At 42.3% G+C, this 25316-nt stretch overlaps 1 protein-coding gene across 2 annotated transcripts in view; it reads left to right on the top strand.

The window, feature by feature from the left end:
* CREB3L2 (cAMP responsive element binding protein 3 like 2) overlaps positions 1 to 25316 on the top strand; it is an 82762-nt gene that overhangs the window by 35901 nt on the left and 21545 nt on the right. Inside the window, exons 2-5 of one of the 2 annotated variants that reach the window (XM_071727078.1) lie at positions 7118 to 7334; positions 21777 to 21943; positions 22992 to 23079; positions 24865 to 25046. In XM_071727078.1, the coding sequence (XP_071583179.1) occupies positions 7118 to 7334; positions 21777 to 21943; positions 22992 to 23079; positions 24865 to 25046 (654 nt within the window). The remainder of the gene's footprint in view (positions 1 to 7117; positions 7335 to 21776; positions 21944 to 22991; positions 23080 to 24864; positions 25047 to 25316) is intronic. The other variant, XM_071727069.1, reaches the window with a different exon arrangement.

Below are 25316 nucleotides of genomic sequence, written 5' to 3'. Positions count from 1 at the left end.
AAGTTAGACTGGAACCGAGAACTATGTACTGGGGGAAGGGCAGGGGAATGTGAGAAGGATTTTCCTATTTTATATGACCCCCAAGAGGCTTGGGCTAGGAATGAGCAATAGCATCCTTTTCTGATTGCAGACAGAGAGCTTAAGAGGCAGTGAACTTCATGGTTATTTCTTACCCTTGCCTCAACTGTGCAAGGAATTATATATATATATGTATATATATATTTAGCCCATATTTACTCCTAGTTACTATAGGATTTAATTTTTTTAAATTATCTTTTAAAATCCAAAATCCTTTTTTTTCTTGGGTGGGAAAGGATATTAAAGAAAGTGAAAGAATCTTTTAGGAACTAGGACAGGGAGAAGAATAAACACACTTCTTGGGAGAAGTACTCTCCCAAGTAGTTACAAAAAATATATCTCTGCTTGTGCTGGTTGTTGGTTGGAAATACTTGAGTGTTTGCTGTGGAACACACTTGTGTGCAAGCATGTGTGCATAGTGGGGTGGATTATAAGATTTGCTCAGCATGAACTTCAGCATTTCCAGCTGTGTAACCTAAGCAAGTTGGGAAGATGTACAGATTTAATTACCACATAAATCTATTAGCTCTGAATTTCCTGGCATTTGTTTTGCTGATGATGTAACCTGAATGTTATTCACTCAGTGGGTTTTTAAAACCTGTCCAATTTTTTTTTTTTTTTAATGCTTAAAATGAGTAATTTCTGGTGTGAGACTCCAAATGGTGCTATCTGCTGTTATGGTGCATCTCTCCACTGTTTTCAAACACCAGTTTCAGGTTATTCTTCACATCCTCCCTCAAGTGAAGTCATTTCAGTGCAGGTAATGACTACACAGTAAAGAAGACTATAATGGAATAAAATAATTGAGCAACTATTTTTCTGTGATTTGGTTTTGATTTTTAAACTGTAGAAGGTAAACACCTAGAAATCTGAGGTTCCCTGTGTTTCTTCTTGGCAGGTAAATGAGCCAGGGGTAGTGCAAATCTTTCTCCTATGTGATCAGCATTTTTCAGTTCTCATCTATGGCTGCACCTAAGACTTTTTACCTGCCATGAGGAAGATCTTCCAGCTGTTCATCAGACTGAGAGGGAGCATCTCTGTGTCCTGTTTAAGAGTGAGCAGTTAGATGTGCCTGCAGCTGCATGCTCAGGACTGTGGTCTGTCCATGGGGTCCCTCAGCAAATCAGATTTCAGCCATTTCAGGTGTGATTGTATTAACTTTTTCAAATATTCACTGCCAAATGTAGTTGGTTTTCTCTCACCCACATTACCACATGCCAAAGGGAAGCTCCCTCCTACATCAAACTATATAGGGTGCAACCTTCTGCTCTCCCACTGTTTCTCCCTGTGGTCTTGTCTCTCTTTCAGCCCCCATCTTTGGAATCAGTCTTATGGAAAACCACAGCATTGCTGCCAGGCTGTCCTTCATTTCTTGTGCTCAGATTTGTGCCCATTAACAATGGTGTTATCAAGGCACTCCGTGCCAGCAGAGGAGCTCTTCTTGTCCCTGCAGGGCAGGCGTGAGTGAATTGAAGAGGTGAGGCTACCAGGGACTTGCACTGGTAGCTCTTCTCAAAGCTGAAAAAGATGCGTACTTTTCAATATAAGCCCTGAGTTTGGAGAAAAGCAAGTGGTGGCCAGCTTCCCTGCCTTAAACATAAAGGATTTCTAGAAAGGGAAGATGGACCTGAAAATCATCATGTGTGAATCTCTCAAAATTAACTGATGCCCGAGTGCCAGTGAGTACTGAGAAAAGTCATTTTTGTTGTTGGAAGCTTTGACACACCGACACCTCCAGTCTCTCACCAATCAACTAACAACAGGGAAATTAACAGCACCATCAGCAACATACCTGGGAAGAAAATACATGCCTTAAAGGAGCTTTTTAAGTTGTGCCTTGGGGTTTAGCATGCAGAAATTTACAGGCTTCTCTGCTGCATTGTCATCCTTGGTAGGCTTCTATGTGCAGTCTTCCATAAGCAGCATCTCTAGGCATGGTTCTTCATTAGCTAGAGTGGGCAGGTCTCTGCTCCAAGCCCATCTGATTAGATGCTGCACTTGCAAACCCTGGCAGAGCTGATACCAAGGTGCATGATGCTGTTTACAGCTCTTGCCATGCAATTAGGCTGGGAGCTCAACTCCTGAAGGCTGCTGACTGGCACATATGTGCCATCTTTAATAACTGGCACCTTGCCTGAACGCTCCAGAACTTGATGCCTTTAGTTAGTAGCTGGGACTCCTACTCAGACCTTCTCAGCTATCGTACAAGCAGCTGCCAGATGTCTGTGAAATGTGTGCTTAGTTCCTTGAAGAGGAGATGGTATCTCCGTGCAGCCAGGCTTTTTGATCTGTTTGATGCTATTAACTAGAAATGGTGCAATATTTTGTGAAATTTTGTGTTTTATTTCCTATGCAACTTGGATATGCAAACCACAAAAGAGCTGCTTAAAGCATTCCTTTTTCTCCCTGTTACCTCAATGTTAGAGGAAATGTCTGGGGCAGAGGGGGAAAATTCACACCTGTGGTGCATGTTTCTTTCCCCATGGTTAGCAGCTGGTTTGTGCTCTCCCCTCTCTTCCCCCTTTCCTCATTTTCTCCAGGAGCACTGCCTTGTACCTTACATGGACTCAGATTTCTTCGATACAGAAATAAGAGTCCTTGCCTCCCACCCCCCATTATTGCTGCTCAATCCTTGCAAGAGATGAGTATCAGGCAGCTTTGTACCAAGAGGTAGATGATGGGCTTCATTTTTATCCCATCTGTGCCTGTCGAGTAGAACAGCTTCACTTGTGGAGGGAGGATTTATCCCTCAGGGATGGTTAAACCACAGGATGAGCCAGGAGGAAGCCACTGACTCCTAGGGGAGGAGTATCTTGAATTTGTGTATGGTTCTCACTCTTGCATGTTGCATAGAGGCTGGTTTGCCCTGGGCTGCTTGGAGAGCAGGGCTTGCTCTGCAGTGTGCTGAGATGCTGCTGCTGCAGCATCCCTCTGGGGTGGCTCTGCTGGGAAGGGTGGGTTCTGTTGCTACAGCTGGTGTGTGGGACTTGAAGCTGATGCAGTGAATTTTCTAGGCTTGACAACGCCTTGTCACTTGTTTAATAATTTAAATATAATTATGAAATGTCATTTGGGGCCCTTGACTTCTCTTACTTTTTTTTTTTTTTTTATTAAGTGAGTTCTTTTCTTAGAAAGAAATTTTTTTAACACAACTGTTATATGTTTAGTCATGTTAATATCATGGCTGTGGCATCTAGTGCCACATTGTCCAGCTTCAGGTCATCTGGCGAAGTCAGCAGTGCCATGCACCTAGCAAAACCTGAGTCTCATTTCATCAGACAGGAAAATAAAAGCCTTGTCCCTTGGGCAGAGCTAGAGAAAAAGGCTTTTGTCTGGCAGGAGCAGGCAGATGCTGTGGAGAGCTGCAGCCCAGCTGGCCTGCAGCCAAATGCTACTTTCTAAGAGCTATCCAAAATCTGCTGTGCATCCAGGTGTAAGAGCTCTCCTCTGTTTGTTTACTGTGAGGTGATGTCTGTAGGTGTTCTGTGTTCACCAAAAGCACCCAAGTTCAACCAGATTGGTGGTGAAACCCTGTGAGACTGCAACTTACTTTCTGTCAACAGGAGCACATCTGTTGTGTTTCTCTTTTCAAGTGTTCTGGGGGAAGGGGAAGTGGAAGATAAGGTTACATCTGTACATCCCGAATCTACGACTTTTTACAGAGGCTGGCATCCCAGCTGAACACATCTCTTTGCTGTGTAGAGAGAACGGTTTAATAGTTCAGGCAGACTCCTTGTACCAACACGTCTGCAACCAGTGCTGTGGCTGCCAGTGGGGTGTGAGGATAGCAAGAAGCTGGCAACCTCTGTCTAGAGAGGTATTAAAAGCTAAAATAATAAAAAAGAAGAAAAAAAAGGCTCATTTTAATGCAAGTGCTGGTTTAAATCTTTTTCTCTATTTAATTATTTATTTGTTTCATTAAAGGTGAGCTCTCTGGGTGAAAGATGCCAATGAGGCAAAAGCCACAAACAGTTTCTTTCTTTTGCAATAGACAGGTTCTCCGGGTAAAGTTCTCAGTTTCCTCCTTAAATTGCCCTTTTCTATTCCTGAGTGCATGGGGGTGGTTTGCTGCTGTCTCAGAATTGAGTGTTACTCTGTGGCTTTCCAGCTCTGAAAGTGGCTGGTGACTGACTGACTGCCAGGATGCGTGTGGGAACAGAGGGGGGGTGTGGGGAGGAGAAGGAGGAAAGTTGGCAATGGGAGAATGTGCTTTGAAATGACAGAGGGAGCAGCTTAGTTGTAGGTGGAAGTTCTCAGGCCCCCGGATGGTTCCTGCTGTAGTTGGTGCTCAGATGCCTTTTCTTTAATTCTCTAGGAAAGTGGAGATGCTTTCCATGAGGCAATTGTTTTCTTAAGTTAAGCATTCAGTGCAGTAAAGATGTGTGTAACATGGAAGATTCCTTTAATTCCTGTAATTGTGTAATCACTGAGTGGGGAAAAGTCTAGATCCCTAAAATTGTCTGTTCCCTAAATTCAGTAGCTGCACAGTCTGACCTTGTGGCAATTGTTTGGGGCTTCTCTATTGACTTGAATTCAAATTACTATCACAGGCTTGTAAAAATAAGATTAAAATTTTTAATAAAACTAGAGAATAATTAAAAAATTTTAGCCTTTATTTGCTTTTGAACAATTCTGTTGTAAATGCAAATTCTTTTCTTTCTCATAGCTTGTCTCTTTGCAGCTGAGTGTAAAAAGCAGAAAGCACAAATATTGATGACCATTTTGAACATCCTTCCTCACCCTAAGGTCCACTTTCTCTCTGGTTTTGGGAAGTTGGATGTTTCTTTCCTCTTTGCTTTTCCTATAGTGGTTTTAGAAAAATTCCCCATTCAGAAGGAAAAAAAATCAAAACACAAAAAGTCCCCCAAATCCCCAAGAAAACAACAACCAAAAAACCAAACAATCACAGAAAAAAACCCCAAACAACTACTATATCAAACAGTAATCAAATGGAAGAAGTAAAAAAAGAAAAAATAATTATTTTGTTCCAGATCAAAGCATTAATGCAAATATTGAAGCAGCCTTATTTTAGCATCTCCTAGTCATCAATCAGAGTAATGCATGCAAAAATTAGAAAGAGGAAATGTTCTAGCCAGATTTAGGAAAACATGCAAACAAATATAATTAATTCTCACCGTTAGCCTGAATGAAAAGAAATGTGGAGACTGTGGGGAAAAAATTGTACCTAAGAAAGGCATTGTTTTTTTATAGATTCATCCTATAAAACATGTTTGAGAAGCATTTCTGTCCCTTGTTTATACTCTAAGATCTGCCCACCCTGTTTTACTGAGTGTCTTTATTGATGCAACAGGGTGTTCAGCTGATCTTTAGCACCCTTATTATTTCTTTGCATAGTGGGGAACTGTAGTTTATACTTTTATCCTTGCAGATGTTGGGAGTCTGCCCTGGATTTGAAGTCCTAGCGAGTCCTCAGATATCAAAATCAAAATAAACAGGCTTTCTAAGGTGGTCATGACCCTTTTGCTGAGTCATCTAGGAGTTTGTTTAGTCGTGTTATTGTTTACAGTAAGTAAATATGAGGCTAAAAATCTGCCTTGCCATTTGTAAAGGCTTTACTTTAGCTAGATTGCCATCCCAGCGTAGCAACTGTGGTCCTCTGTTTGTTGCCTTATTTATGGTAAATATTTTATTTTCCTCAGTGTCAGTCAGAATTGACTGAAGGCTTATTAATTTTGAAAGAAGGCACAGTTAGCACTTGTGAGCATCTTGGAAGAGGTGCTCAAACTTCCAGGGGACTTTGTGAGAGGTGGCTGTGCTCAGTGCTTTCCAGCATCAGGCTTCAAGGCCACAGGTGCTGCTGGAGCTGGGAAATGTGTGTTCTTGGGGGTGTGAGCACACCACTTCCCTCAGCATTTTATACAATATTGACTTGTTTCATTCCTAGTTTAGCTTACAGGAAGCCAAATCTTGAATTTCAGTGTCTGTTTCTGCAGGAGAGAGCAAGATGAAGAGCCAAGATCAATATTGCTTGTAAAAACAGAGCAAATCAAACAGTCTGAGACTTTTGTGGGATCCTACCCCAGTCAACAAAGACTCCTATATGAAAAGGCAGATAATTCCTGATTGTTCAGGAGAGCTTGCTACAATTCATTATACAAATATTTTCCTACAAAACCAGAATTCTTTGTGTGGATGAGATGAGCAAGAATGGTTTCTTGCACTGCAGTTTCTTAGTCGGTCAAAGATGTAGTCTTCTGACAGTGGAAATAAAACCAAGAAGAGATGCAGAATTTTTGGCTACTGGTGAGAATTGCACTGGAGTCTCAAGGAAGTAAATTGGTTTGTGTGCATTTTGAATAGGAAACAGGCAAAGTTATCCTACTGTATGGAGCCATTATATATGTTGGTAGTGTAACAGATAAAGCAGTAATTAGTACTGGTTGTCAGGAGCTTGAGCTCTGGGGCCCAGAAGCTCCATAGGGTCTTTAGTCCTAGGTGGAATGTGCCTTGTAAAATGGATACATAAATCATCCAGGAATGATGGCTATTTTATAGCAAGTGTGTTAATTGTCTAGCTATGGGACATGCATGGACTTGTTTTCCTAGGACGTGCTATATTGTTTAGTGCAGTTAAAATAGTCATATGTGGTGTCAGAGACTGTGTCTGAGTGTGTTTCCTTTTTCTTTTCTGCTTCAGTGAACTTAACCCAATCCTGTAGGATCCTTCATGCTGTCTACGTGAAATGTGCTTTCCCATTTTTAGTGGTGTGCTGGAGTATCTTTGCTGGAGAGTCACAGGCTGCTACCCTACTTTTATTTCCCATTTTAATGGCAAGTTAATGACAGACTCTTCTGTTGTAGTGTATTCCTCTGAGGGGACTTTTGTTCTAGTTGCAGATTTTTCAGCTTCTAGTAGTGGCTGGAGTAGGAAGTCATTACACAGGGCTGGTAGATCCTGCTGCTGACTGGCACGGATGCCTGGTGCAGATACTGGAATTGTTCTGATCAATGCTCTCATGTGGCTGGCATGACAGACAGGCAAGGAGATAAACTTTTTCTTCCCTTTTTATCTTCACAGCACTTCACCGAGTTCCTGGATGAGTTTTCACCTGATGTTCTAGGCCAGCTCTTGAATGATCCCTTCTTGTCTGAGAAGAATGAAATAATGGAGGTGGAACTGTCTCCAGCATCCCCAGCACCTCTCATCCAAGCAGAACACAGTTACTCCCTCTGTGGAGACTCTAGACCCCAGTCTCCCTTGACCCACATCTCCACAGAAGACAACTTTAATGAAGGTACTATACACCAAGCTCTTATTTATTTGTAATGAAATGTGTCTGGTGGAGTGATGATGTACTTAAGGGGGGCACATGAATGCTCTTTGCTAATTGCAATGAAATCACAGAAGGGATTTGTTTTAAGTCTGTGGGCATTGTGAATAAAGAAACTTGTCCATAGATGGGGAAATTGTGCTCAGGAGGTGTTACTGGCTTTTCACTGTAAACATTTTGAATTAGAAGCACCCAGCATAAAGAAAAAAGAAGGGCAAGAAACACACTTTTTTCTGTGTGTCTGAATCTGTGGTTGTTATAGGTAAGTGGAGTCTGATAAATCAAATGAGGACTGCCATGGGTCTGGGTACTGCAGAACATGACATGTAAGGAAAGGGTGAGGTGGGTTTTGTTTGGTTTTCTGGAAAAAAGACAGATGGGAGGTCTTGTGGCTGTCTGATGAAAGGGTGCAGAGCAGACAAAGCTGTACTCCTCTGAGATGCACAGTGATAGCACAAGAGGTACTGGATGCGAGGTGCAAGAAAGGAAATTCTGGTTAAGGTATTAGGAAAATAATTTTCACCATGAGAGTGGGTCAGGTATTTGAACACTAGTCCAGAGAGGCTGTGAAGTTTTCATCTCTTGAGATGTTCAGGGCCCCAAACAACCTGATCTGAATTGACCAAACTCTGAGTGGGCAAGATGGTCTACAGAGGCCTCTGAAAACTACATGTTCTCAGGTTTATTAAAAACAAAACCCAAAATATTTAAAAATACATTTATTTTTCATTACTGAGTATCTGAAGCTTTCTGGAGTATTTTTTCAAAGTGAAAATCAGATGATATTATTCAGGTTTCTAAATGCACATGTAGGAATGTAACGTTTTTTTTAAAAAAAAAGGCAAAGAAAAGAATAAAGCCCATCAAAAAGTCACTGGTAATCTCATAAAGACATAATTGCAGTTCTATAGGTTTTGTGGTAGTGGGACATGTCAATGCATAGAAAATTATGAAAGCCAACAATATTTTTAGCAGTTATCTTTAATTCAGAAGTTATAAACATCTGGAGGGGAAAAAAGGGAAATGGAGGCATGATGGGAGAAAGGATCCCACCTGTTTGCTGAGGGTGTGGAGGAAGAGGTCCATGTGTGCCAGCATGATTTCCTGCTGCTGGGAAACTGAACGTGGTTTTAAGGAGTGGCAGGGGCTGAGAAACAAGGTTTTTTGAGGGACTCATATAATAATAACATGTGAACAATTTACATTCTCCAAATAACCACCCCACTGGGCTTCTTGGCGAGCTCTTACAGGTGTTGTGTTTTCGTGCTATTTTTTTTTTTTTTCTTCCATGGTGAGGCTTTGTGATTCTTCAGGGTCTTGCCCTGCAGGACTGGGAGTAGGAAGATGCTGGCAAGGAGGCTCATGTGACACTTCCATGTGTACACACATGTTCTGGACATCCCCTCCCAGGCTAGCTGAAGGGCAGGCCAAGACAGGGGAAGTGAGAGGAAGGGGAAACCTCAGGATTTTCTAGAGCCAGGCCCCATGGCCCAGATGAATAGATAACGTCCTCGGACACATTATCTGTCTGGGCATTTCATAGTGCTTGGGCACATCACTATCACACCAGCAGATATTCTGTGAAGTATGACCTGGAGCTGCAAACTCCTTCCAGCAAAGGCAGTTTTTCAGGTGCCACGTGCTAGTGAATGTTGAGATGCAAGCTGGCTCCCAGTGATGCTTCTTACTTGGTTTGTGTTAATTGTGTAATGTTAATTGGCTCCTCGGGTGCCATTTCTGTACCAGGAGCAGGCAGGAGGCTGCCGAGCCCTGCGCCTGCCTGACTGGCCAAGTGAGTTGGGCACCACGGGCAGAGAGAGGTCACCTCAGAGCATGGGGGACAGTGGGTCTGGTGTGCTGAAGGGAAAAATGCATCTGCTGCCTGTAAAAATAGCCTTAAAATCTGACGTTTGCTTCCATGGCAACAGGAATCTTGTAGGTGGTGGGGAGGCGGGAATGACGACTGTGGATGTATGACCCCTCCTGGGTCTGCCACTGGGCTGACCCCACATCATGTTGCTCGACTGCCTGCCTGCCTTTCTGCCCTTCTCCTTTGATCCATGCCAGCCTGCTGGAGGAGGGAATTGGATTTTGGGAGTTGTCTCCATCTGGTTCAGTGACATTGAACATCTGCACTGGGAACCCTGGACATTCACAAGTGTGGCTCCCAGAGTCCCAAAGTGTTGGGAGGTTGAGAAAAAGGCCCATCTTGTTTGGCAAATGACCTTCAACACAGGTTTAAGCCATTCAGTATCTATTTCCATCTTTTGTTCTTTTCCCCTACTGAGCCTCTGACAACATTACTGAAAATGTTATTTAATGCTTCCTTTCAGCCATTACAGTGGGGTGAATGATTGCTCTGACTCCAGAGCCATTGTTGCAGGGGAACAATTAACTTCTGCAATGAGCAATTCTTGTTGGCTACTACCTGGCCATTACTGCAATTTCTGCAATTGCTAAATTGACCTATTCATGTAATTGTAAATCTTATATAAGGTTGTTGTTTTGTGTGGGTTTTTTGTTTTTTTTTTTTTTTTTTTAAGTGCTACATGCTGGAAGTCTCAAACCTGGCAATTTTGTAAGCCTGGGTTTAATTCTTCTGAAGTCCTGTTAGCCTCAAGTTAAGAATGCTTGTAAGTGTCCATAAGCTCAAAATCCCAGCACTGGTTTTCTCTAGTTATTTGCTCTAGTAACTTCATTATATTTAAGCTGTTTCTCCAGCTTTGTGCAAAAGAACTCTTCTGAATACTCCCAGCTTCTTGCTAGTGTGGGGTCTCTGAAGGTGTAAGAGAGAAACTATTTTAAAGCAGATGTGTGCAAGACTTCTGGCATTTAGTTTTTGGGTTTTCCCCTCTGAGAATCTATTCTTTTATTTAATTTTGCATGAAACTTTTAAGACTAAAGATACTAGAGAGAGATTTATAGGCCTGACTTGTAAACCTGGGGAGGGAGCCAGGCTCTACCATGAAAAAGGTGGCTGTGTCCCAGGTACCAATGAGCCACATCAGTTGTGCTGCTGTCTCTCTCACAGCAGGCTTCTGTTTTCTAGTTGTGAGCCCTGAGGATTTTGAGACAACTGTGAGTAGCTGTGGAGAAGCACAGTGGGTAGTTGTGAAGTGGAAAACATTTCTTGGGAAGAAATGAAAGAAGCTGAGAATTGGGTTTATGGATAAGGGAAAACTCTTACTGTGTGTCAGCACCTTTTGGGGCACAGGTGCACTTCTGACAGTTGTAAGCCATTAGCAAAAAAAAAACCCTTTATTTTCTATTAGAGTTTGTACATGTCTGTCTTCATTTTTCCAGTCTCTGCAGAGTTTTGGAAAGGGAGAGCTGTGGGTCAGAGATCCAGGAGCAAGGCGAGACCCAAATTTCAGCAGAGGCCATGGTTAGTCTCCTGAGTGACTTGAGATGGGAGTGTAGGGTCCTTCTCTGCTCTCTGATGCTTCCTCTGCTCAGCTGTAGGAACAAGGTTAGTTGGTAGCTGTAGGAACAGCTGTTAGGATAGTGACTGCCCCTTAGTTTTGGTGTGTGAGATATAGGTGAGAACCAGGTGCAAGTGACTCTAAGGGGCTGGTGTGCAGCGGGAATATAGAGGCAGATCTGTGTGGGGCTCTTCATCCTCTGGGCTCAGCTCAAGTGGTGGGGTGGTTCCCTGTGGGTATCTGGGTTTTCTGTGCATTTTTTACTTTGTGAGCCTGGCAGGGCAAAGGCAGTAGACAGCTGTCTAGTAATTTGTATGATTTCTCTCCTCAAATTGTGGGCAGGTGGCTGGGTGCATTCCTTTCCCTCTCCCCTGAGGGCTCTGCTTTTGAGATTAGTCTTGGTCCCCACCTGCCCCTCCTGTTCTTGCTTTCCTGCTGAGGAATGCTTTGAAGTTACTCTTGGATTTGAAGTGGCTTGTCTTGGCTGAAGGTTTGACAGTGATTACAGAAATGGTATGTTTCTATTTTATGCTTGACTGTGCCAACACTGAGGCTGACCCAAGAATATAACTTATATATATTGTTATAGGGGTTTTTATTGCTGAGGTTATTTTGTCCTGTAATGTGTTTTTAAAACTGAAGTTGCCTTTTTAAACTTTAGACTCCATCTCCCTACATGTTTTAAAAAAGACAAAACCCCCGAAGTAAGAAACTCAAGCCAAAGAAACAAAACCTCAAAATCACTGTATATTGTTTTCACTTCTCCAGTGCAAATAGCCTTTCAGCAGTTAATTCAGCCCTCATCTTAGGCAGTGCTTTGCACAGGAAAATGGTTGATTATGTATGGAGCCTGCAGGCAGCAATCAGTGTCATATGCTGTCTCTTACTGGAGAGGAACCTGTGGGCTTGAGGTTTAGATTGGTCTTCATATATTTTATATCTGTATATGTATACATTATGTGTAAAAATATATGGTATATATAAAAATAATGTATATCATATCTTTAATGTATGTTGCTAGCTTATATATATAAATCCAATTTTTATAGGCTATATATGTGTTTATTGTTCTGCTTTTTTTTTTTTTTTTTTTGTCCAAATATTGAATCAGTGAAATGTGAACAATGAAAATGGTACCTCTTCTGCCCTGACTGTAAAGGAAGTGGAACTGGACAAAGAAATTCACTTGTGTTTTTAAAAGATGCTGTCAAAGCAATACTGGCAATTTTTGCAAGCACATTCCAAAGCAACTTTTTTCCTGTGTGGGTTTTTTCTTTTGTTTTTTTGGTTTGGTTTTTTTTTTGTGTGTGTGTGTGCTTGTTTAAGCAGTGGTGAGGAAGCCATTTGGTGGTGATAGAATGTATTTGAGTGATTTTTGTGTGGAAGGGTAGCTCTCAGTCCTTGTCAGCATCTGTAGTTTTAAAGGATGAGAAGGCTTTTGACCTTTTATATGTTCAAGGTCCAAAAATTCAGTAGGTCACTCCGATTCAAACCAGTATCTTCGACTTGGGCAGCATTATCTGAAAAACATCTTTTTGATTTAGAGGTGGGCATTTTGGTAATTACTTAAGCTTAGTGTTAATTATTGACAATATTATTTGCAGTCAGACCTCCTTTAGCTTCCAGTTCCATGTATGAGATCTCTTTATGATCTTTTTCCTTTCCCCAGAAACCTCTTTCCCCAGGTGTTTGTAGGTTGTGATTAAATTCCCTCTTGATTTCTGCTTGGATACAGTATAAATGAACTGCACTTGTTTGGTGTTTCCCTGTATGGGATATCTTCTGGACATTGAGTCTATTGCAGCTCCTTTCTAAACAAAGGGACGTTTGCAATTTCTTTTCAAAACCCTTTGTAAAGCAACCACAGGAGCTCCTTTTGCAGAAATAGTTTCCCTAATGATGAATATTAAGGGAGTGTTCCTCCCACTTCCAGTCCTGCTGTTTCTGAAACCAGTGATCCCATTCTCTTTTAGCCCTGGTGTTGCACTGGGAGTTGATGCTCACTTGGTGATGTGCTGGCTTTTAATATGTGTCAAAGCCTGGTTGCTGGCACAATACAGCTAGGCCTTCCCAACATGCATGTGAGTTGTGGAAAAAATAACTCAGAAGGGTGAGAGAGAACTGTCTTATTTGAACACAGTACTTCTGTAAAAATTGAAATGAAAAATCATCATCTTAGAGGACATTTAAAAGTATCGAGTCTTCAGGCTGTAAATCCAGGCTACCACCTCAGTCTGTGCCTCACTCCCGTATACACAGAGTGCTCTAAAAATATAATTTCTCTCTCCCTATGCAAAATGATTAAAAACATCAAGGTATGTATCCTATCTGACAGCTATGCTGGTGTAAAGTCTAAGGCTGAAGAAAGGCTGAAACACAACCTGAAACCCCATGACATCTCCTGGCTGGTTTTATGTGACAAAATTATTCTGACTGAAAACCGTGAAATTCTTCACTGGAAAGACAGTGTTGACCCAGGCTGGTTAGATGGGGGAGGATAAATGTGTCCTTGTTTCTACCTTAATATCTTTGACAGTGATACAAATAATCTGTGGGGTTTAGATGGACTCAGTGCTTCTCAAAACAGGGAGGCAGGTGTGACTGATGACCCTTCTTTGGGAGAAACGCTGCTTCTGCTGTGCCTTGTGATTTCTGTGTATCCCTGCTGCTTATCTTTGCTGATTTATTTAATTTTGCCTTCCAGGCACTTTAGAAGGACCCCAATGTCTGGTAGTCAAACAGTATCCTCTTTGTTGAGGCTGTTTCGAGGGCTTCAGTTTCATTATTTGTGGTGGGAGTGTGTGTGTGCTGGGAGGGGGAAATGCCATCTGGAAAATCTGAAACAGAAACTGTTTGTCGATGAATGTGGGCTCTCACCTCATGGAGGAGAAGGGGGGTGGTGGTGGCAGTGCTGTTGGAGTTGAGCATTTCAGGCATGACAAACGGGACTTGTGTCTGCCAGAGGGTGTTACGTGAACCCAGAGCTGGGCACCGGGGACGGTGCGAGCCCAGGGGGAAGACAAAGAAGCAGTTATTCATTCAGGAAGGTCCAACTTGCCTTTGGGAGCCTGGGAAAGCTCAGACTGCAGAGCTGGGGATGCTGAACTTCCCTGCATGTCCAACAGCATGCTCAGAATCCATGCATCAGCAGAGGTCCTTTTTGGGGTTTGGGGTGGAGTGTTTCTGCCAACAGAGAGTGAGTGGCTATTTGCCCCATCTTCAAGGATGTAATTTCCCCTCTCAGTTAGCCAGCTCTGAGTTTGCAGCAGTGTTTCTGTGGGGTAGAGCTACTGAACACTCTGGTGTTCAGTGTGTGAACAATCCTGCTGCTGGTGTGAACAATCCTGCTGCTACCTGTACAGTGACCTCAGAGCTAGGATCCAGGCAAAGACTGACTGAAGGCTTGTCCAAAGTACAGCTTCGTAAAGATGGACCCTTGGTACATGTTTAAGAACCATCTGTGTCAAAGTGTCTTCAGTTAATGTAGTGTCTTATTAGCATGTGATGAGCTGAGTCTGAGTCTGCCTCCTGTAGTACATGGCACATCTGTGCAGAAACCATGTGGGCTGTGCATCCAAGCCCTGTTGTTCACTGTAGCATCACAGGATCAAAGGGCATCACTTGAAACCCTTTTGCTTTAATCTATGACACAGCTGAAGAGGAGGAATATTTAAATACACTTGGCTGTAGAACCTGCCAGTTTACCCTCTCAAGGGGTGTTTCTGCTGATACCTGTTCAAGGCACTTTCACTGGTAGTCTGTTGTGGTATCCTTAAGTTTCCCATTTTTTTCTTTCTCTAGCTCTTTTATCTCTTCTTGGACAGTGAAATTTGAGGAGGCAAGGACTTCCTATTCATTCTGCTAATACATATGAGGGTATCCCTGGATGCTTCTCCAGGTCTTATTTGCAGACTTGTTTCCAATGACTTGCAGCGCATGCATCTTTTTCTTTTTTTTTTTTTTTTTTTTTTTCTGTGTGATTAAGATCTGTTGTGGTGGTAATGGTGGTATGGGTTGTTTTTATTTCCCTTCAAGATTTGGTTCAGTGGTGTTACCCCTCATGTGGGTTTGTTTACCCAGTGGTGCCATCTTTGCCATCTTCCTTTTTACTGCATGGGAGAAAAAGGTAGAAGTCATGGGTTTTTTTCTCTGAATACTTGCATTCTTTCTACTTGGGAGGGGTGGGGGAGAAATACAGAGTGCATCTCTAATTTAATTTATTTAAAAATACACAGTAGCTCACTGATGTAACTTGGTTTTCCATGCAAAAAGTGTCTCTGTTAAATTCTTTAATGAATAGCACTGAAATGAGTGAAGGCAGCAAGGGAGATATTTTTAGTCAGTTTGTAAGCTCTGTTTCTCTGTACGTCTATCACAGAGGGTGAAATTTAGTCAATGCTGGAGAAGATTTACTTTTTCTCAGGAGAGGAGCTGGCCTGTTGGACAAGATTGAAGAATTACTTGGGGTAGAAATAATTAAAAAAGGGAAAGCAAAACTTACTGGGAACTCTAATATTCAAAAAACCCTGTACAGATGAAGAAGAACTTTTTGGTATTATTTTTTTACTAGTCCTACCCTGTCTTCCAATAATATGTGAAACAAGAGAAGCAAAAACTTTTTATTCTTCAGAGAAATATGAGTATCCTGGAAACCTGCATGGGCTGTTGTTTAGAGACTGTACTTATTTCTTCTTATTTCTTCTAATACATCTATATATATATATATATCTATATTCATACATGTATATATAAATACAGATTCAATAATTAAAAAAACCACACAGAAGTAGTGTATGTATTAATTCTGCCATGTACAGACAGAGCCCTTCCTAGTTGTGTGTTTTTCATGTATTCCTGAATCACACATACTGGTTACTACTACAGTTGTGATGAGTAGAGGAGCACTGAAGTCTATTTCTGTTGAAAAGCATCATCAGAATATATGTGGTGAGCAGCATAGAGACTGAGGACTGACTTGTGTGTGTTGTGTGCCCAAAGCCAAGTATTTGTGCATAGCTCAGTCTTCTTAATGGACTTTAAAGATGTTTAACTTGCAGAAGTGGCCACACCTAGAAACTCAATCCCTAATGTGTTTTGATAAAGTATAACAACAGTGCTAAATCATCTGAAAAATCTGATTCCAGTTGTCTACAGTTGGCCATTTTAAATTACTAGATATTGTTTGGCCTCTAATCTGTCTATGGCCATGACTCACATGAATTTTCAGGACTACTGGAGAAATTAGTTCATGTTGGTGAACCTTCTTGATTGTGCCCTAGGAGGGACTTAATAAACAACTCTGTGAGAACAGAATTTGAATTGATAGAGGTAGAGGAGAGGTTAGGCTGTGCATGAGACAATGAAACTAACAAGGCATGTGTCAAGGTTTAACACTGACCCAGCAATTAAACCCAGTGACAGATGCTCTCTATTAATCTGTCTCTCCTCCCTGATAAAGAAAGGAGAAAGAATAAGAGAGAGAGACTTATGGGTTGGAAACTGAACTACACAACTTTAATGAAACAGTAATGATAAATAGGAAAAATCACTAAATATATACAAATATACAGGAAAATTGATACCACGTTCCTTCCTCCCTTTCCCCCCAGTAACTCTCACGTCACCACCGAGGCTGCAGGGCAGCCCTGGGAAAGTCCAGGCTGGAATACTCTGTTTGGTCAATTCTGGCATCTATCTTGTCCGTTCCTCCCCAAAGGAGGGCTGCAGGTGGGACCTCTCTATACCTCTTGGAGAGTAAATTGTTCCTCAGAGCTGAGCAGTGTCCTTGGCTCTGCACACCAGTCTCTAGCAGTAACTATAAACATTGAGCATTATCAGTCCTAGAAGCAGACACTGACTGAGAAACTTGCTGTTAATTTCAGCAAGTGCAGCTACTTACAAGAGACTTAGCTGAAAGCAAAAATACAAGACAGAAAATCACCTTTATCCTGGCCCAAACCAGGACATCATGGTACAGCTTCTCAGTTAGGGGATCACTATACATTCTGCATGTTGAGTAAGGCACAGGTTATGCTGGGAATTTATTAAAACATTGCTAATTTTAGGTGTATGTAACGTGCAAAAGTACACGGAATTAAACCTTCATAGGTATTTCTTAATACCTGGGTGCTTTGCAACATTAATGTTCAGTTAATGTAGTCTGCATGTTTACACAGATATGTAAAGGGCAAGTGCCAGGATCCCACTCTTCAGTTATGTCCAATGGTAGATCAAGGGGCAATGGTACAAGCTTGAGCATAGGATATATAAACATAAGGAAAAACTTTTTCACTGTAAAGGTGACAGAGAGCACAGGAACAGGCTGCCCACAGAGGTTGTGGAGTCTCCTGATCTGGAGGCGTTCACAATCCACCTGGATGTGTGACCATGTGTTCCTGGGTGACCTCCTCTATGTGACCCTGCTCTGGCAGGGGGGGTTGGACTAGATGATCTTTTGAGGTCCCTTCCAACATCTATCTTTCAGTGATTTCTGTGAATTTAAAATTGCTGGTGTGTCACACATAGAAGTGTTAAGCTGGGATTTTGCTCAGTACTGTATAGGCTCCTTACATGACATATTTCATATGCCAAAATGGCTAGCATTTATGGACTTAGGGTAGGTGAAGGGGAATGCTTCTCATCTAACCATTGCATGATAAGAGCTCTGAAGTTAAATAGGAAGCTTCAGCAAGGATGAAGCAGCTGGTATCATTTGTTCAACTGCCAAGATTTTGAAGCCTGAGAAGAAATCAGCCAAAGTGAGCATTTTTAGGATACGGAGTTTCCCAGCCATTTGAATCGCTGATTCTCTTGTTCAGGCTTTATTCTCTTTATATCTGCATATATCTCTTCATATGGTAGCATATTTTGTCTTACCTTAGCAATGCAATGTTGCCCTATTCATACCCACCTAGAATATCATAATAAATTCTTCTCATGCTTTTGTTTTGGACTCTGTCCCAATAGTTCATGTGTATCTCCTGGATTGTGTCAAATACAAGTACAAACACTTCCCTTCAATTTTTTTACATCAGTTGCATACTCTTTCCATAGCATGTCTTGCATGGCTTGGAGAAGACATTTCCTTCTGCTCTAGTGAGTCCTTGAACCAGCATCCATTGCCCTTTCATTTCAGTATTTCTCACAAACCGTCTTGCGTGTTCTCATTATTCCATAAAAGCTCTCCTGGTTCTTCATACCCCTCCATAAGAAAGACCACTGACTTGGAGGGTGTACCATGCCTCTTAATATGACCAGCATTCTGTAGCCTGCTCTGTTTCTCCCCTATTTGACTAAATTTGTCTGATTTTGTGCATCATTCTCATTGGTAGAAGGTCTGCCATTTTGTCATCTAGTACAGGGATTGGCAGAGTAGACTGAAGTACTTAGGGACTCTTGCAAGAATAAACTAAGAATGATTTTCAGATAATGTCAACCTGCTCTGTTTAGGAAGAGGAGAAAGGATGGTGAGAAATGTCTTTGCTGCTCTTTTAGAAGAGATGTCATTGGTGGCCTTGGAAGCTGAAATGTGTCAAAAGAAAATAACTTGTTGCACAATATGGATCATCGAATTATAGACTGGTTTGAGTTGGAAGGGGCCTTAAATACATCTAGTTCCAACCTCCCTGCCGTGGGCTGGGACACCTCCCACTAGACCAGGATGCTCCAAGCCCCATCCAACCTGGCCTTGAACACTTACAGGAATGGGGCAGCCACAACTTCCTTGGGCAACCTGTGCCAGTGTCTCACCACTCTCAAAGTAAGGAATTAGTTAATGATAGTGAATGCCATGCTTGGAAAAAGCATGGGGAGGACAGTATAAAGGTGGGATTTGACTTGTGTGTTCTTTCATCCCTTCTTTCATGGGGTTTTTCATCTGGAATGACAGCTGCATCGTAAAAGGCAGTGCCAAGAAAGTTAGATATATTTCTTGAAAGTGTTAAACAGAGTGTTACTGCTGTTTAAAACCATCCATAACTCTACAAACTGGTTAGACTGGCTATAAAGCATAATTCCAATCAGTTTGTGCGGGTCTAAGTGGTGATGGCAGGGTTGTCAGGTTAATCAGCAAAGTCAGGTTCCAGAGGAGTAAAATGACTGAAGGTCAGCATATCTTGCTGCCTTACAGCAGCTGAATCCTTGTGATGAGTCTGGGGATTAGAGGTGATAAACATCACAAAGTGTTGCCTTAAAGGATGTGCCCTGTTTCCCTGGGAAGCCACAGCTAGATTTCTCATCTACTTGCATGATGATACAAATCTCAGAAAGTTCAGGGCAAATTACTTGGTTCACTGATTGGCTTCATTTGTATGTTGCCTTCCCTCCCAAAGGGAGTCTAAAGTATATTATGGATGGTAGAGCTGTCACCGTGTATCTTGACCCAGAGGTTCGAGAGGCAGCAGGCAGAGAGAAGCTGTGCACAACATGATGTGGGAGAGATTTTGGCAGAAGTTATCAAAACAAGCATTTGAAAGTTGTGTTTGCCAAGAGATTCTGGATTTCCAGGCAAAGCCAGCACTTTAAAGCTCTTATCTGAATGATCACACACAGCTAGCTAGATTGAATTCACAGTTCCACTGAATATTTCATTGCAATCAGCAGGGATGGAGCTGCTCTCCTGTGCTTGTGAGTAGAGAGGCTCAGGGAAGGTTGGAAGAAAGCAATGTCCCCTCTTCTAAGTTAATAGACCTCTTTTTTTCATAAATATTTCTGTTGTTATATTTCTGCATTTTGAAGAAAGCTTTGAGAGTGAACCCTCCAGAAATTTAAAAACCATGCTTAGCCGTTGCTGTACAGTTGCTTCTTTTGGCAGAGCTGGGCTCACTGTTCTTGAGCTTTTGATTACAGGATATGTATTTTTCATTTTTAATTCCTTGGTGTGTCTTTACTTAAATTACCTCCTTCCTTGCCAGCAGTGGAGGTTATGTCCCACCACAAAGTAATTGCTAGCACTGGAGATGTGCTTCTTCTCCCTTCTTCACCCACTCAGTGCCTGTGTGCTGGGTGCCTGGGTGGTTTAATAGCAAGGGCAGGCAGGAGCACTGGGGCCCTAAGCTTGCTCTTGCTTTTGTTACCTGTTTGCAGCTGAACTCTATTGACATCTCACCAGCTTGCTGCCTTCAGATGTGTCCAGTTCTGGGCCCCTCAGTTTAGGAAGGATATCGAGGACCTAGAGCAGGTCCAAAGGAGGCAACTGGGCTGATGAAGGGACTCGAGCACAGACCCTATGAGGAGAGGCTGAGGGAGCTGGGGCTGTTCAGCCTGGAGAAGAGGAGGCTCAGAGGAGACCTCATCACTCTCTACAACTCCCTGAAAGGAGGGGGTAGCCAGGGGGGGGTTGGTCTCTTTTCCCAGGCAACTATGAGCAAGACAAGAGGGCACGGTCTCAAGTTGTGCCGGGGGAGGTTTAGGTTGGACATTAGAAAGAATTTCTTTACAGAGAGGGTGATCAAGCATTGGAATGGGCTGCCCAGGGAAGTGGTGGATTCTCCATCCCTGAGATATTTAAAAAGAGACTGAATGTGGCACTCAGTGCCATGGTCTGGTAACTGCAGGGGTAGTGGATCAAGGGTTGGACTTGATGATCTTTGAGGTCCCTTCCAACCCAGCCAATTCTATGATTCTATGATTCAATTCTATGTAAGGGTCTTGTGTCAGCCTTGCAGACTGCTGGTGGCCAGGACACCGCCCTGTGGCTGCCTCTCAGAGTGCTGATAAAGCATGGGGTTAATTCAGAGCTCTATTGCTGTTTACTATAGCCACGCTGTGTACGTGCTGGCTCTCTGCTTTAATTCATATATACAGCAAACTCTCTGGATGAAGGCAGGAGAAAGCTTTTAAAGGAAGATCAGCACTCTTTTATGTTTATTTGGCCTCGGATTCCAGCTGCTTGATTTATGAAGTTGTGTCAGAGTACTGTGTTGTATGCTGTTCAGATGCAGTACAGCTGGTGTTAGGTACTCTCCTGTGAGAGAAAAGAACTTATGACTGAATTGTTATAATAGGGGTGGGTAATTATTTTTTTAGGCAGAATTACAACTGTCAAAATGCATTTGATTTTTTTTTTCATTATTTTTAAGTGAGGTTTTAACTAGTCTCGTGGCATTATTTTAAATATTGCATCCTTCCAAGTTCTCAAGCCTCCATCACGTTAGACCTGACAGAATAAGCCAAACAGGCTGCCTCATGAATGGAAATGGGGAGCTAACAACTTACCATGCCAATCTGTTTCCAGTTCTTGATGGTGCAAGGCAAACTTTTCAGCTTTGTCCAGTGAAAAGTTTCATGACTTTCTACTGATGGTGGGCTTGCAATGTTTGGGACTGGGGGACACTTCTGCCAGCTTGTGATGCACATTTCGTTGCTGCCATTCAAAATCCACATCCTATGCTGTGACTTCCAGAGTCTCTGGGAAGGAAATGAGCATGTTCATTATAGCACTTGGTGCTCCTATAAAATCGAAGCCTTAATCCTCTTTTAAATCTTACGAAACGAATCCTTGAGGTAAAAATTTGGAAGTTGTGAGTGTGAAAAATCCTTTGTTCTTAAAAGTATGATATCAACTCTGGGTATTTGATGATTGCAAGCAGTAGAAGGAGCTGAAGTCTGTCTAAACATTCTTTCTGCAAGGAGGAATAAAACAGTCAGTGGGCATTAGCATTTGTAGGACATGGCTCCCTGGCTGCTTTACTCAGTGGCTTGTTTAGTCGTGTTCTGCTATGTTTTAGCAGCTTTCAGCAATGTGCAGTGATTAGTGCTCTGTGTCTTTCCTCGCTGCTCCTCTCTGTATCCTGGGGCTAGGATTAGGTTACAGCCCTGAAATGGCATTGACTGAGAGCTGAATAGCAAGGGCAGAGTTTTGTTGATGGATTGAAATGCCTTCTGTGTTTGTTTGCCTTCTCTGGAGGAGGGATGACATTATTTTCATTTGTAGTGTTTCTGTCTCCGACCTAAACATGTGGTGTCCAATTTCCTTCCCTGGCAGGTGACCTGGAAAATGAGGAATGGTGTCTGGGTACAGAGCTGACTGCAGCAGCAATAAAGACTGAGCCAGTGTTGTGTGAGACATCAGGCCTGGCTCCCTCAGTGAGTCTCACTGTCACAGCCACATCACTGGAGGGAGAACAAGCTGAGCTACAGACGGATGCCCTGGTACATGCAGATTTTCTGTTCTCCTCTCTGTCCAATTAGCTACAGATTTCCTAAGATTTCACATCACTGTACTCTCCTTGTAACTCACCGGAGTCTCCTGCCAGTGGAGGAGGAAGCATGACTGTTCTCAGTCCCCAGGGCGCAATGTCACTCCAGGCTGGGTGGAGTTAGTATATGCTGAGAATAAATGCTTCCAACTTGGATGGGGATCTGAAATAGGTGAAACAGTAATTAATCTATGAGAAAACGAAGAAAATTAAATACAAATTTTCCATAATCGTCTGCTAGTCTGAAGGTGATGTCCCTCGTACATAGTCCTGCTGTAGCTTGGGATGCTGCAATTTGGCAAGAGGATATTGGGACTAGCTGGTGTCTCACTACTGTTGCACAGATTAGTTACACAGGCTATTGAGAGAGATTCTGGCTGCAGTGAGCATACTGATGTGCAAGGCTGACTTCCTCAAGCCTGGAACTGTAGTGTATAGGCAGACACTGAGCAACAGCTTGGCAGCCTGGTGCCTCTGCCATGTCAACATGGCAAGCCAGATGTCTTCCAGACTTCAGTCAGCTGTGACTCTCTCTTTTCCTCCTCCTCCTCCTTGGGTCTGACAGCGTGGTGCTGGGTGATGGACACTTTGCTCTTGCCCCCAGATGGCAACAGTATTGAACTCTCCTCCACTTCCAGGGATGGTTCTGTCTCTGCTCAGACAGGCTGTGCGGTCCGGCAAATCCTAGCATTAGCTCTGTTGCTAAGAGAAGTAATTTGAGTGGGTTGCACGCTAGCTTTCAGTCTGAAATGTCATCTCTGAGGCATAATCCTTTATTTAGCTAAATATAGTAGTAAGAAAAGCCACAGTGGGAGTAGTCAGGGCAGTATTTTCTGTAGCCTGGTTTAGGAAACCGTGTGAAACAGTTAAAGCTTTGCCTGTAGCAGGGCAGGAGGAGAGGGAACATCTCCATTTATGGAGAAGTCATCCTTGCATCCATCTCTTTAAGATTTTTAAGATGTATGCTTTGGGTTTTCATGATGTTAATTTATCTTTTCTAGATGAAACCGCTGAGCCAGAAAGTTCTTCCAGAGATTAAACTGGAGCCCCATGAAGTGGATCAGTTCCTCAACCTCTCTTCTAAGGAAGGTCTGTTAATTACCAACCCAAAATGTAGGGAGAGACAACCATAATGGACACTTTACCCTATGATTAAATATTTGGATTCCTTGTTCACCATGTTAATCTATTTAGGCTGAAGCTGTTGCCTTCTAGGGATTTAACTCAGGCTGTTGAGGATCCAGCCTCTCTTTGACTCAGTTATGTGCTTGCTTTTTTTTTTTTTTCCTTGCTCATCACAAAGAAAATGAATCCTTCTTATCTGTATAAAATAATGTAAATGATTTTACAGTTGCAGGAGGGAGCTTGAATTCTTAAATACAGGATTATTTAGGCTGGAAGTGAAATCAATTGGAAAGGACTTAATTAAGTTATAGAAAACATGAAGAGCATAAGTAGAAACTTTACCATTTTAACTTCTGACACAAAAACAAGGATGTGAGTTTATATGAAATGTAAAGTTAGGTGGATCTCTTTGTATTAGTTTTAGCATATTAGTTTTAATAGTTTTTAAGAATGACCAGGACTACTTTCACCAATCTATAAATTAGGAAGGAGAATAATCCCTACCCTGAAAGTTAAACAGTTTTGTGACACGTAATCTGCCAACTCAGGGAAAGCTTGCAAGAGTCAAATATTTGGGCTGAAATTGGAGCAGATAACTGCATCTCAATTAGGAATACTTGATATTGTGTTAGTGAAGTCATTTATGTAGGTGGTTAGAATTGCACTAGGGATAGAAGCAAGTGATGCAGCAGGTGGAAAAAGGGAGGTTACTTTTCAACACAGGGTGTAGATTCCACTCCACAGATTGTGAGCTTAAGGGCCTTGCTCTTTTTCATGTGTGTGTGTCTTCTTCTGGCAACTACTAGAGTTAAGATGCTAGATGAAAAGAGGTCATGTATAATAGCTTTTTTTTTGGTACTATTTTTCTTCCTTCCTCCCCCACCACCCATTTGATCTTTTTAACTCAGATTTGCAAAGTATAACAGAAGTGGAAGGTGGCAAATTCAGCCCCATGTCTTCCTACTCACAATTTTCATTGCTGTAAATTTATCTCAGAGAAAAAAATGACTTGGTTATGGCTGTTCTGAACATCTGCTGAATTGTCCATGTAATATGAGAGTAGGTGAGACATTGTCCTGTTTCTCTTGGTCCAGACCCATTTGTTCATAAGCATCACTTCACTATCCACATCCACCACAGGTTCCTTTGGCTGCAAAGGCTGTTTGGCCCAGTAGAGGTTATCTTATGGCCCTGGAGAGTACAGTGTGAGGGAGGTTCCTGTGCTGTTCCTGGTCAATCAGTACATTAAAGCTTTTGCTGTTGCTAGGTTGTCAGTTCCTTCCAGCTGGGGGGCAGATTATTTCTCTCCTCCCTGTTCACATAACACCTTGGATGTGATCCCTTCTCTTGAAAAATACTGGTGGTTTGTTTCATCCACAGCAACATTAGGAAAGGCTGTTGGTTTTGGAGAGAAAGTGCAGTGAGAAAGTCTCAGAGCCCCTCTGTACTTGTACTGGACACTTACACTTAAACCTCAAAGAAGAGGCTGAAATGTAGGTAGAAATAATTGGAGCATATGTGCAGAGCTTTGTTTTGTCTCTTGAACCTAAAGATAGCTGCTGCTCTTTATTCCTCCTTTGGAGACCTGCGTGCTCTGAAAATCTTTTTAAGATGCCATTTTTGCTTGACTGATTTTTAGCAGGCAGACCTAGTCTTGGAAATGGGGGAGGGTAGTGATGGTCGTGGCTTCAGTAGAACTTTAAATGAGCACCTCAAAACCTCGTGTTGTATTTCTCTATTGCCATTTAGTAGTGGATCCCCTGCATTTGCCTCCAACCCCTCCCAGCAGCCATGGCAGTGACTCTGAAGGAGGGCAGAGCCCAGCTCGATCGCTCCCTCCTTCCAGCCCAATCCAGCTGCAGGCCTCATCCAAGGTGACATCACGTACAGCTTCAGCACTCTCCAATTCCCCTCTCCTGACTGCACCACATGTAAGTTGGGCTGGCTTTTCCCAGCATCTATCTATCTATCTATCTATCTATCTATCTATCTATCTGTCTTTTTTTTTTTTCCTTTTTTTTTTTTCCCTTTTTCTTTTTCCTTTATTTTTTTTCTCTCTTTTTTTTTTTTTTTTTAATTACAGGTTTCGCCATGGATTTGCTAAGACTGTTGTTCTTCAGATGAACCCATCTCTGGTCAAAACTGCAGATCCAGTAGTTCTTGCTCACTGGTCTGCTCTGTTCCCACAGAGAACAGCTTGT

Source organism: Heliangelus exortis, chromosome 1 (genome assembly GCF_036169615.1).
Source record: "Heliangelus exortis chromosome 1, bHelExo1.hap1, whole genome shotgun sequence".
In the NCBI taxonomy this organism is placed as follows: Eukaryota; Metazoa; Chordata; class Aves; order Apodiformes; family Trochilidae; genus Heliangelus; species Heliangelus exortis.
The sequence above is the reverse complement of the archived record's forward strand: the minus strand, read 5'-3'. Positions and strand labels throughout refer to the sequence as shown.